At 38.5% G+C, this 13,353-nt stretch overlaps 1 protein-coding gene across 8 annotated transcripts in view; it reads right to left on the reverse strand.

Annotated features, from left to right (window-relative positions):
* Unc5d (unc-5 netrin receptor D) overlaps positions 1-13,353 on the reverse strand; it is a 506,034-nt gene that overhangs the window by 199,964 nt on the left and 292,717 nt on the right. For all 8 annotated transcript variants that reach the window (XM_076913983.1, XM_076913981.1, XM_076913982.1 and 5 more), the window contains exon 3: positions 12,233-12,376. In XM_076913983.1, the coding sequence (XP_076770098.1) occupies positions 12,233-12,376 (144 nt within the window). The remainder of the gene's footprint in view (positions 1-12,232; positions 12,377-13,353) is intronic.

Here is a 13,353-nt window from a genome sequence, read left to right on the forward strand (position 1 = left end):
GTCAGTAGGAAGAAGGAAGGCCAAAAGACTGCAAAACCACCAAGTATTACTGTCCTTCCACCAAAGATTATGATTTCAATGGTCTTGAGTAAAGCTGAGTGATCTTAATTTCTGTGTTTTTCATGGGAATATCATCTGTAGTGGGTTAAAGATGCTTGGCTGAGCCCAGAACTCAAGTCTAGATGTTCTTATTTGACTTCTTCATTTTTTTTTTCTGTTCTTATTCTGCCTCAGCAAATACATACAAAGAAAGTCTCTTAAGTCTCCATGTTAACATTATATCATCCTCCAGTCCCCAAATGGTTACTACCAGCCGCGTTCTAGCTTCTCTTTATACAGTTCCACTTTTGGAAAGAGTCATCTCTCTCTATCCTCCATATTTTCCATCTTCCTGCTAATTGCTTGGTCTACAGTTTCTTATCATCTCTTTCATTACTGGTCCTGGATCAATGACAACTCTCATATCAAAACCAGCAGACACATCGAAATTCTTCCCATAATCTGTAGATAACACTGGGGTCTTGACCATTTACTCCTCATAAGCATCTGCACTTATTTCCTCTACTGTGTTTATTTTTGCCTTCCTTGTGGACTTCTCTGGTTCTTCCCTCTCCTCTTATGGAATTCTACTCATAGCTTACCAGCCTTTCTATTTCCACCAGCAATTTGAGAGCTGGAGAAAAGATACATGCAAAAGTATTCCTGATGAAATCAGTTCCTCCCATATTTCCAATAGCAAATAATCCTAAGCACGAATTTTTCAAGGACTCCAATGTAGGGCTTTGACATTTCTCTTAAACTGTGGATTTCAGGCTCAAAAGTACAATTGCATAATTAAAAACAGTCCACTGATGATCACATGAGTTATGCATATCGTCATACACCATACTGAAGAACTGAACTTGATATTTTGTTCCTAAAACTCTTCTGTCAAATTCATAATTATACTAAATAAAATAACTAGCTACTTAGTTACTTAAGCCAGAAACATAGACAGTGCCATACCTAACATACATAAAATCCTCTACATTAGCTTCTGGTTTCATACTTCAACAACCATATGCTTGCTCGTGTTGATATCCCTTTTCAGGAGCCTCAACTTTGTCTCATTCTCTTTAACTTGCATCATCTGTGCAAATGTTTAGCCCCTGCCCAATCAGCACTGTTGTTCTCTTGGAAGTCTTATCCACAGCGAATGGGAAAGTAGGAGGTTTTGAGACATTACACCACTTTTGACTTTATACCATCTCTGCTACCTCAATAGTCAAACCATGTTCTAGATGAATTTGAAGTCTGAGCTGATTATTCAAATACCTTCATCACCTGATATACCTATTTCTCTCAAATTGAAGTGTTTCCTGTTATCTTGTGTTTTATTTAGTATAAACATGTATTAGACATCATAATCTGAATAGCTGTGAATACCTGGTGATCCAAACAGTTTTGTGGTTGGGGCCACTGCAGTTTGGGAAGCCTTCAGTTAAAGATCTTCAACCACTTATAAGGTTCATACAAACGTTACAGAATTCAAACATTGAGAAGATTTGAAACCCTTCTACCCAAGACTTTAGATAAGAGACAGTCACCCTATACATGCATCTTTTTCTTTCTATTTAGGCTCTCTTCTGTGATCACAATCCAGGAGTACAAATTCCATTCCAGAGAAATCCCCAGTCTTGTTCAGGAATAACCTTTCTTCGTAACTCAAGAAGTGTACCTTGAACCCCTGAGACCAGCAGGGTCCTAGTGGGCTTCTTCTGAACACTGAATGTGTCATCCATGTTCCTACTCCTCTGTAAATCCTTATTTACAAGCATCTGAATTGTTATACTGTGAACTCTTCAAAGGAAGGAACAGTAGGTTGTTAGTGGGCTGCCTAAAACATGCAGGTTACTGAACTATTCACAGATATTTGACTCTTTTCTTTAGTCAGCATCCCTCTCCTACATAGGAAATTTCTGGGGTGCAATCTTGCCTTTTCATACTTAGGCAGAAATAACACTACATATGAAGAGTCACTAGGCACCAAATGTATGCAAAGACTAAGAGATCTAATTTCTTTTTGTTGTAATTGTTTGTTTATTTTGTTTTCCAACTGTTGGTTTGTAGGAAGGTTTACTAAGTAGGAAGATTGAGTATTGACTGAAGTAAAATCTATATTCTCTTTGCCAATAAAGCTTTACTGAGGTTTGAATAAAAATGACCATCTTTGGGAAATTCAAGGTGAATTTCACTGAAGGAATAGCAGACTGAATCAACCTGTGATTTTTAGTGAAAGGCAGTGGCTATGTTTCTGCAAATTCTCCCTGGTAAAATAATGGCTGGCAATAAATAGCATGAAAGAATTTCTCTGGGGAAATTTCATTTCTCCCTCACACATTTCTTTTCAATAGATCCCATCTTTAAGCTTGTCACTTATAAAAATGCAAGTATTAAGCAAAAGTAAGCCAATTTCTATCAGTATTGTACAAACCATCACTCTTTGTTCAAAAAACCATGGTTCCTACAGATTTAAGTTTCTCCTAATCTATGCTGAAGACCATCTACTGGCAAGGGAGGCAGGGCTATCTGGGTGGAGGCTAAGAAGATGCGGGATGCAAAGTATTTTGATGTTTATAGTTGTATCCTCAAAACTCGTTCGATTTCATCATTCTGTCCCATGTGTCTCATGATTATTTCTGCTGACCTAAGAGGCGTAGGTATCATGCTGTATCCATGAATTTCACATTCAGAAAGTAAAGTAAGGTTGTTTGAAAGCATCAAAAACAAGTTGTATCTGTATAGAACATAAACATTGCCATTATTATTACCCAAAGTTTAAATGATAAAGCTGAATACAATAATCCATTGAGGTTAATATAGGAAAGATTGAACAACTGCAATGACAATAAAAACAATCCCCAACCCAAAAAAACTCCTAAATCTGATGACAAAAAAATTGTGACTTTGGAACATTGTTGAATTTTGATGTTTGAGTTGGAGATGCCCAATGAGTGAAGTAGTTGTGGTTACTCCAACAATTAATGGACTCTTAAACATGAAAACTGCTGGTCCCAAGCCTTTCAGATAATGTCCGTTCAATGTAAACACAGTACTGTAAGCAATCCAGAGACGATTTACAGATTATGATAAGACGTTCCAGTACAATGCCATTTAACATAAGGCTGTTGACCAACTAAGGGTTTGTTTACTGCAGGGCCCTTTTACTAGGGATACTGAGGACTTCAGAGAGGTAAGCCACACTGATTTTGTAGCTTCTCTAGTGTCTGACATGTCGATAGCATTTTGAGGTTATAGTTCAGAATAATCTATTACATCAAATTTACTTAATGTAATTTATCCAATGTCTTCCTGAAAGTACATACAAATTGTGTAAATTTAGAAAGAACAATGCTGAAGAGATATTAGTGTCTATTCATCATAGGAGGGGACATTTCATTGACTGTCTCACAACTGCCAATTTGTTAGCTTTTTTTTTAATGACTAATAAGTAGATATGGAAAGAGACTGAGATTCGGTAGATGTGGAAAGAGACTGAGATTTTGTAAACTTGCTAAGAACCCTGGAACTCTCACCTACCATTTTTGCTCTCCATTACAGTGCTTGTCTATACTCACTGAAATTAAGATATTTTTTATATTATTTATAATTTTTATTCTATAATAAGCAAGAAATAGCCCTCTACTTTCTTATTCTCTGTGTCGTTATCTGTCTCTCTTTCTGTGTGTGTCTCTTTCTGGCTCAATGTAAATGGACATGAACATAAGCACATACATACGTGTGTGTGTGTGTGTGTGTGTGTGTGTGTGTGTGTATGTATGTACACCTGTATGTATGTGGAAACCAGAGATTCATATTACGTATCTTCCTTGATTGATTTCAACCTTAATTTTTGAGTCAAGGTCTCTCAATGAACTTAGAGCTCACCAATTGACTATATAGGCTAGCAAGCAAACTTCAAGTATATATTTTTGTCTTTGCCTCCTCGATGAAAATTCACTTTAAAAGGTAATACAAATGAAAGAGTAAAAATAGAATGATTTATTAGTGTAATCACATGCCAAGTACTAGACAGCTGTAAGTGTGGAATCAAGGACTTAGGGGTACACTCAAGATCCAGCTTTTTACATGGATGCTGGGGTATCTATACAACTGATATCTGGATATTTGGGTCATGCACTTATGTAGCACATGCTATACCCATGAACAACCTCCCCAGCTACTTGCTTGAGCTATACAAACTTACTCAATATGAATCCTTACTTAGTGAGTTATATTTTTAACTATAATTTATTTCTATGCTCAAATTGTCCAAGAATAGTATCCTTCTATGTGGATATATTTACATTGTACAACAAAAAATATGTTGAGGTACATTAAACAAAATAACTGACCATCATGCTTCTAAATTCTGTACCACAGAGGACAAAAAAAGAAAACTGAAAAGTAAGTAAAGGTTTCATACCTCACTGTAACATAGGAACTAGATTTGTTTCAAAGCAAAATTTCTGCATGTTGGAAAAGAATGAATAGTTATTTAAGTTGCATAAAAGTTTTTTATCGAAGTCTTTTCATAATTGCACTATAGTTATGTCATAAAATGTGCTTGGTAAGGGCAATGAATGGAGACATATATAAAAGAATTCCACAAGTCTGTACCAAATATATAGGGTAATAGATAGATAGGTAGATAGATAGATAGATAGATATAGATTTATAGTATGTGTTTCTTGTTGCTAGTGAACCCACAGCTCTATGTATCTGCATGGGTTTCTAGCAACTATTATAAACAAGCCTGCTATAAGATCAGTTGTGCAGACACTCAGAACATATAGCTGTCTTGTACAACTGTATGTTTCATTCTTTTTGTTATAATTTTCAAGTGAATTTCTACTTACTAAAAGTATATTTACATCAGAAAAGTTTCCCAGGGTAAATTGGCAGTAGCCCCATACCATATTTCCATACTGTATGGAAATATGCCACCTGGATAAGCAAGTACAAAACTACCTAATGATGTGTTTCTCAGAACACATCACATGGTTCAGTGGGGCAAGATCATAGAGATATAAGCACAGAAAGAGTGGCAACAGTAAGCCAAGCCGTATCAGGGTTAACCTGAAGATTCTCAGTAAATGACTGAAGGAAATTCTACTATGCTGTAACCCCAGTTAAGGTTTATCATTATGTCAAAAACTTGTTTGAGATGCACCTTAACGTTGGCTTTGCTCTCTGTTTAGCTTGATGACCTAGAACCTCTGCTCACCTTCAGAGAGCTGGGATTAGAGGATATTAGAGTGCAGAGGTTCGAATGTATGATCTCCTGAATGCTAGGCAAGCACTCTACCAACGAACTGACTCTATTCACTCTTGATATTATTTCTTAATTTATAAACCACTTTTCTGTCTGCCATCTTACCTAGATATCTAACACAAATATATGTTCTCAAATGTCACTGCCAGATGTGTGCCCTTTTCTTCTCTACGTATAGTGCACGAAGAGCTACTAGAACAGGAACAGTGCTCCACCATTGGCCATGTCTGGTTCACTCTACTCTCATTTGTCACCTTAATATCTAGACCCAGTGATACTGCTGCTGGCTTTATAATAAAAAAAACAAACCTCTCCGAATCCTCTATGATATAAGTTGAAGGTAGCCAGAGCTTCTAAGGCCAATTATTTCCTGTTTTTAAAAAACAACTGCTACCTATATGGCCTGAGTTTTCAGAGTTGGCTTCAAGGGTGTTATGTCCCATGTAATTGCACAGTGCTCAACACATGCTTCCAAAGACTAATTTTTTGTGGTCCAAACTCCTGACTTCTAAACACTTAACTTTGTTCATTGGACACTGGGGCTCAGAAAGCATGCTCCTATCTCAGCTTTGTTTCTGTAAGCCTCCATGGCACATCTGTGCAACCCCGACACTCATCAGCACAGGGCTTGGCAAGAAAACAGCCTATGCATGGTTTCAGATGGATACAACTGCACCCTATGGTGTGCAGTCTAGCTACTGGACTGCAGCTGTATTTTAGCAAACATTCCTCTTTTAATCAGATGATGTTATGCAGCTTACAACATTATTCAGAAACTAAGTCTCTCATATCCTTCAATAGTATCCTACAGATGTATGTATGGTTTTGGGAATGATTGACCTTTGGAAGAAAGCTATATCATTGTCTTTCTTAACTTTAGGGGATATTCTGCCATGGAAAAGAGAAGTTAAGATCTCAAACTTTTGTGCAATTTATACAAGGTATTGAAGACTATTTTCTACATTGTTGGTGTATTTAGACAAAGCATATTGGACCAGAGAAAGTAGTGTAAACAGCTGAGGTCACATAGGCTAACATGGTTGTAATGTTTCATCTCTTCAATTCCCTTTTGACCTCTACTTACTGCAGTGCTGACCATAAGTAGTTAGCTCCAGACAAGGGAAGCCAAAGATGATTTTTTTTCTGTGTTCTTACTAGCTCTACATTCACAAGAAAGCCAGACAGCTGGACATCATCATGATAAACAATGAACAGATGCCCTTTTAAGAAGAGGAGTCAAGCATTGCATGAATGGCATTGCTGTGCAAGATGGTACCCACTACAAAGGTGATATATAAGATCTGCCTGAGACTTGAAAGTCAAAAAAGTGAAGGTAATAATGGTGGAACCTTGAGGCAGTTCATAATCTAAAATGATAAATGAACTCACAAATAACTTCAAAATAATTATGATTATAGATATCATGATAATAGTCCTGAAAAATTCCGTGGGAAGACAGAGATGGAAACGTGGATTCATGAAATGTGGGAGCTGTGGGTACTAGAGTAGGCTCTTTGATGTCCAAAGTGGTCTAATAGGCTAGTGAGGTCAGTGGGGCTAACAGATTTGTTATGCTGCAGTCTATGTACAAGGCAGCAAGGATCCTCCTCCTACAGGACCATAATGTAAGAATAAAGAGTCAGAGACAAGGAGATGGAGCTATGCCTGTGCTCCAGGGAGAATAATGAACACAGACAAAGCATAGACGGTGAAAGCAGCCCACACCTCTGAGCCTAAGCATCTATACCTAAGCATCTAAGACAGTGGTTCTCAACCTTCCTAATGCATTACCTTATGATGTTGTGACCTCCAACCATATAATTACTTTCATTGTTCCTTTATAAATGTAATTTTGATAGTGTTATGAATCATGGTGTAAATATCTGCGTTTACTGATGGTCTTAGGTGACCCATCTAAAAAGGTCAGTTGATCCCCACAAAGGGGTCGTGAATCATAGGTTGAGAATCTAAGTGGTGCTTGCACACGCATTCACTCACTCACTCAGGTGGAGCTCAGCATACCTGTAAGGATGACATGGGAAAAGACAGGCAAAGAAAGTTACTCCTGAAAAATGTTAAGGTATACAAACATTTATTTATCACTATATTTAATTGTGCAAGCAGGAGGCAGAGGCATTGGCAGATCCCAGCATATGAAATTACTTATGAAGCCAGGAAGCTGAGATGCACAATAGAGACAACTGAATGTCCTTTTTCTTTTTCTTTTCTGATTTTCAAAAAGAAACCACCTCCAAAAGCAAAAGAAAATAATCCAGTTTCGTACAGCATGAAGTATAGAGCACCCTGTGGCTGTAAATTAGATTTTTCTAATTTCTTCACTCATTCTCGCCACAATTGCCTAGACATTTTAGAAGCATCTCAAATAAACATCATATTTACATTTCATTCAGCACGTCTCAAATTATGTTCTTTTTTTAAAAAAAAAATCAACAAAATAGTGTTTTCCTACTGAATATTCTTCCAAGTCACCAACTTGTAGAATGGGCTCAAAGATAGGAATACTTCCTGTAGGTCTCAGTCCATAATTAGGTAGAGTAGCCAAGTGTCGAGAAGGGTTTCCTTGACTGAGGGTTTAATGCTATAGGCACAAGACCTCATAAGCAGATGAAGGAGCGAAAGAAAAACAGAGAATAAAAGAGAGCGCTAAGCTGCCAAATGTTCACCCATGAAAATAAACAACTAGGAATGATTGAGTATTCCTGGTTTTGACAATGGTCCAGCAGCAGATGCCACAGCATGCTGTCTCTTCCAGCCCAAGTGAACCAGACGGATGAGGGAGGGCCTGTGGGAGTTGTTCCCTAGAGACAGGCTTCTGCCAGCTTGGTGGGGGTCAGTGTAGGCTGCCTTTATTTATCTATTTTTACCTTTCTAAACTCACTTTGGTAACTAGGTCTCCACTATTTCCAGCCCCCCAGTAGTTGGTGGCCAGCCAATTTCTCCCTGTTTATACCATAGTGTGATTACGGGAAATCTTCCTGAAGATGGATGACAGGCACCCTGGCTCCCAATGCGAAGCGTGCACACACTAGAACTTGACCTCGAGGAGGTTCACAACTGACTTAGAAACGAAAGAAAGAGGAAAACAACTGCCACTTTCCTCCAGAAAACACTCAAATGCACATAAAGGTTTCTATTTTGGTTCTCAAGTTTCTATTTAACAGAGGGCAACTCACAGGGCTTAGTAGTAAGAACACGCGAGGGAATACAATGGGCAGACAGATGGGGCTCTGTTCCACTTTGGTAATGGCAAGATGACCTCCCCTGTTAGTCACATTTTCTACCTTTTGGCAACAGGCTGAACAAAGCAGGCATATGAAATTCTAAATGGGGTAAATAAAAACGCTTCAAATAAAAATACATAAATTCTCAGGACTGGAGGTACAGGGCAAACACCAACTAGCAATCCTCACATTAAGGAAGCTCAATAGAAATTCCCAATTAGAGCCCCAATGCTAGGCTTCCTGAACTATTTGAACTGAATCTTCAGCACTATATGAGGGCCATGTTGGTTGCTGTTTGGCATGATGGTGCACGTTGAAGTTTTGGGAATACTGTTCTTAGGCAAGATATCTCAATGATATCTGCTCACAGACTCACAAAATCCTTAACGGTATTATACAATAATTTAAGCATAAATAATTTATAATATTTGTCATATTTCCATAGTGTACTCCAGAATATCATAGAAGACTGTGCTCGGTATCTGTAACTTTTACCTCCAATAGGGTCCACCTTGGGGAACAGATGAATCATAAAAATTAAGAGGAGAATGCTCTCCGTGTGGCTTTATTTTAAAAATCAAACAGTCTCTAAGCAGCAGCATCCAGAGAGCCTCCTGGTGTTTTCGTAGAGATTAGTAACCATGATCATATCAAGATGCTCCTGTCAATATGTCCCCCAGCTCAATGTCCCAGTTGCCTTGGTGCTTTTGCCCAGTGCAATTAAAAAAATTTTTAAATTCTTAATGGCTCATTGGCTCAATGCAGGAAGCATAAGGAGCTCAGATGCTGAAACAGAACAGTTTACCGAGTACTCTAAAGATGACAGTAAATTGTAAAGTCCCTTCGGATGATGGTCCTCACATTGATAAACTGCATTTATCTATCAATGATGGCTTAGCACATTAGGATGCCTCTATTACTTAAAAAACAATCTTAAAAAGAAGAATTACCGTAACAATTATATCTAATTTGCCTATTCATTTATTGAGCATGAAGACTATCCTCATGTGCAATGTGTTATCTGTCAGGAAGTACTTACACAAAAAAAGTCAGAACTCTTCTCTCTCAGTCTAATAATAACGCAAAATTATTTTTAAAGTGTCTTTCCTGCAAGCAAATAAAACATCCAAGATCCTGAAGGCATCCCCACATACACTTTTGATGTGATTACACTAGTTAAATTTCAATTTACATTTTAATACACATTGGTCCCCAAGTCAAATGCAATATTTAATGACAAATCATGTCTTGGCTTGCATAAATAATTTTAAATAAATTAAAAAGCCTCTAACTTGCTACATGGGAAGAAATTAAAAATATGTTGGAAACACTATTAGAGAACCCATTAAGTGAATTGTATAACACAGGCTATAATGATAGTCTAACATTTTTGTTTGAAAAAAAAAATGTTTTTATATACAAATGAGCTTATCATAAGAAAAGGACCAATTACTTTAAAATCTTTCAAGAGGATCATAAGATTATTATCAGAAAAGTATCTCAGATATCTAGGAAGTTCAAATGATTAAAAGGAAAGTGACATAATGAAAAATTCCTTTTCCATTATTAATGGTCCCTATTCTCTGATTTTATCATGCATTGAGGAGCAGCATAGTAAAGGTTAACCTAGACCACTCATTCAGTTAGCATCAGTGAAGACCAGCCCATGAAATAGTGTTGAAGAGGACCAGGTATGCCACAGGGCATCAGATCATGGCTATAGAGTATTCACTTGTCTTCTTAGTTTAAATAATTAGAACTCCAGAAGATCAGCAAAGCTCAGAACAGCTCTGTGAAATAGGTACAGAGGTATTTATGAATAGGTATGGAGATATTAAGACCATGGGAAATGAGCCATGCTGTCCATCTGTACAGAACTAAGATGAAACTGAAGAGAAATGGAAATGGAGCAGGGATGCAGGATCTAGGCTCTTCTCCCCTGTCCCACTACCCATGCAAAATAGCAGACTGCAGTAGTTGGGGGGGGTGTGTCAGAAAGGCAAGGCTGACACGTGCGGCAAGTTGGCGTTTGGAAGGACAACGTGTGATGTGTATAGTCAAGGTGATGGGAGATGAGAGCAGGTGGGTTTGAGCCAATCTTTGAAGGACTTTGTAAACAAAACCATGAGGTTCTCACAGGCACAAGGCAATCAGGAATCAGGAAGTGAGCAAGAACGGAGGGGGATGACAACAGGGATGGACAAAGACCAGGAAAACTTCATTGATAATAGTTCAAATAGGTGACATCGACCTTGGAGAAGGAAGACTGATGAGCAAAAAAGAAAATGAAGCGCAAAAGATAAAAATTGAGTGAGGCAGTCTCGAACACGCTCATGCTGTTTCCTCCACCCTGCTTGAATTGCGCACTACAGCTATATACCCCACCTCGAGTAGGGTTCTGGCTGGCCCTAGTGAGTCCACACTGGGAACACAGAACTGGACTTGTTATGAGACAAATGAATGCAAACATTCCCTCTTGGCTGACCTGCTACTTTAATGTCATAAAATATTGGTTGGCTAATTTTAATTAACTAAGTAACTATTGGGCAAATATTTCCCAAGGCTCTTACACTGAGTACAGCTTAGGAGGTGACCTCTTTTTTCTGGTCTAGGAGGACCCACATGGCGTGCAGGAGAGGCCTCCCAAATCACCAGTATTATGAAGGTGAAATGCATATTTTAAGAGGGAGATTTCATTTCAGAGGAAACATAAATGTCTTTGCAAATAGCAATTCACTCCTATTCTTAGTCCCTAAGCCATCAACATCTGCTATGGAGAACTCCTTCAGTCCTCAGACAAATCCCTCTTGTCCCATATTCTTTATGACACTCTCAAAAGGCAGGATTTGAATAAAACAACAAAAACCATCTCTCCTGCCCCTCCCAGCTTCCTCCTATAGAGTTTTTTCTTTTCTCTTATAACAGACCTAGGCACAAAAAGGAGGAGTTTGAGAATCTTTCGGGGTCGACTAATAGGAATGGGTAGGACAGGAGGAGAAGTTTATATATTATACATCGTATTCAGATTATAAAACCACAGATGTTGACACAAGATAGAGAAATCTTGGCCTTCTCAGAAATGCAATTTTTCTTTCTCTTTTCTTTTTCATCATTTTCAACTATGCATTTTTTAAAAGTTATACTTGGGTCAAACAAATACAGTTTTGAAACCCATTTCCGCGTTTTAAGGTTAGCAGAGAAAGGACTTAACAGCAGGCTATAAAAACCCTTTAATGTTTTTAATGCCTTATTTTTGCAGATTGGCTGGAAAGTAGAATAAACAGTGGTTGCTTGGCTCTCCCCAAGTATTCGCCCCCCCCCCCCCCCCGAGCAGCATCATTGATGGGGAGAAGCAGAGTGCATTTGTGTGGGCTTCTTTTTCTCTGGTACATATTTTCCTGGCAGTGTGAAGACATTTGAGTTCTGAAAACTCAGGCAGAATCTCTTAGGCAAACTGAGTTGCAGATTGTCCTCTGGAGAAAATGATCAAGCATTATAAAAGGAGATTTTTAAGAACTAAATTTACTGGAGGTGGAAAAGTCCATCTTGCTTCCCTTTCATCTACATTCTGCAGAAGACCAGGACATTACCAATGACCTCTTCAACTGTATTTAACTCATGTCCATACTCCTAAGACCCAAGGTCATCCCCAAAGATCATCCCCAAAGGTACTTACAGGCTATGCGCACAGAAGCTTTCCTGCTCTTGGAAGTTCCTAGGTGGCTCCATGCTACACACTGGCACCAGTAGTCTTCTGGCCCATGGAAGTCCTCCACCTGCTGCCTGGTGACATTGATAAACACTTCCCGAACCTTCAAGCCTGATGGGCAGACAGAGAACATTAGGTGAGGCCACTGTATTTCTCAATCACAAAGGTAAGGCTCGCCAAACCTTTTCTTTTTAATTAAACAATTCTGTTTTTTAATCAAGGCAAGGTTTTAATTACCGTGACAGTAATATATTACTGCTAATTAAATTCCACTAGCTGAGTAAGCTGTAGACCTCATACACAAAGTATTATCAACTAACGCAGTGCTGTACAATAGAATAGCATCCCCATCACACTGACCTGGTGCTCTCAGGGCTCCCAGTCTGTGTACAAAATGTACTATAAGGAATATGTGCCTAAGGTAATGTCTAGAACCTAATCATCTCAACATAATAAGCTCAGGGACAGAGTTCAAGTTGTTCTTTTTAGGCAAGGAAGGGTTACTATAATGGTGTGGTTTGAAAGAAAAATGTGAGTATGTGTATGTGTCTGTGTGTGTGTCTGTGAGAGAGAGAGAGAGAGAGAGAGAGAGAGAGAGAGAGAGAGAGAGAGAGAGAGAGAGAGAGAATGAGAATAAATAGCCCAGCAATTCAAGAAATGGACCAAACAGTGGCATCAAAGGTTGAGAACAAAGCCTATGGGATGCAAAGCAAATGGACAGGAAAGACAGGAAGCAGACACGTTGATCTATTAAATCTAACAACCCAGGCACAGGTTGTAGAAGCAGCAGAAAAGAAATACCTGACCTGGGATAAAGCTGAAGACCTTTAACTTTTCCACGAGCTCTTTATGAATTTGCATTTTTCTTCTAATCATTAGGAAGACGCTGGGTACTTCTAACTGTAGAGCTTAAGCCCCTTCAGTCTTCTGACCAAGGACCACTGGGGTCCTTCTATGTATGGGGAGGTTCACTAACCTTCATGGAGTGTCAGGGATGAAAGGGGATATTCCTTCTAGCTACTTTAGTTACTTAATGACAAACAAGGTCCCAGTCTCTAGTTCTCATGCCTTTCTGTCCCACAGACACT

The sequence above is a fragment of the Arvicanthis niloticus genome, chromosome 16, assembly GCF_011762505.2.
Source record: "Arvicanthis niloticus isolate mArvNil1 chromosome 16, mArvNil1.pat.X, whole genome shotgun sequence".
Lineage (NCBI taxonomy): Eukaryota > Metazoa > Chordata > Mammalia > Rodentia > Muridae > Arvicanthis > Arvicanthis niloticus.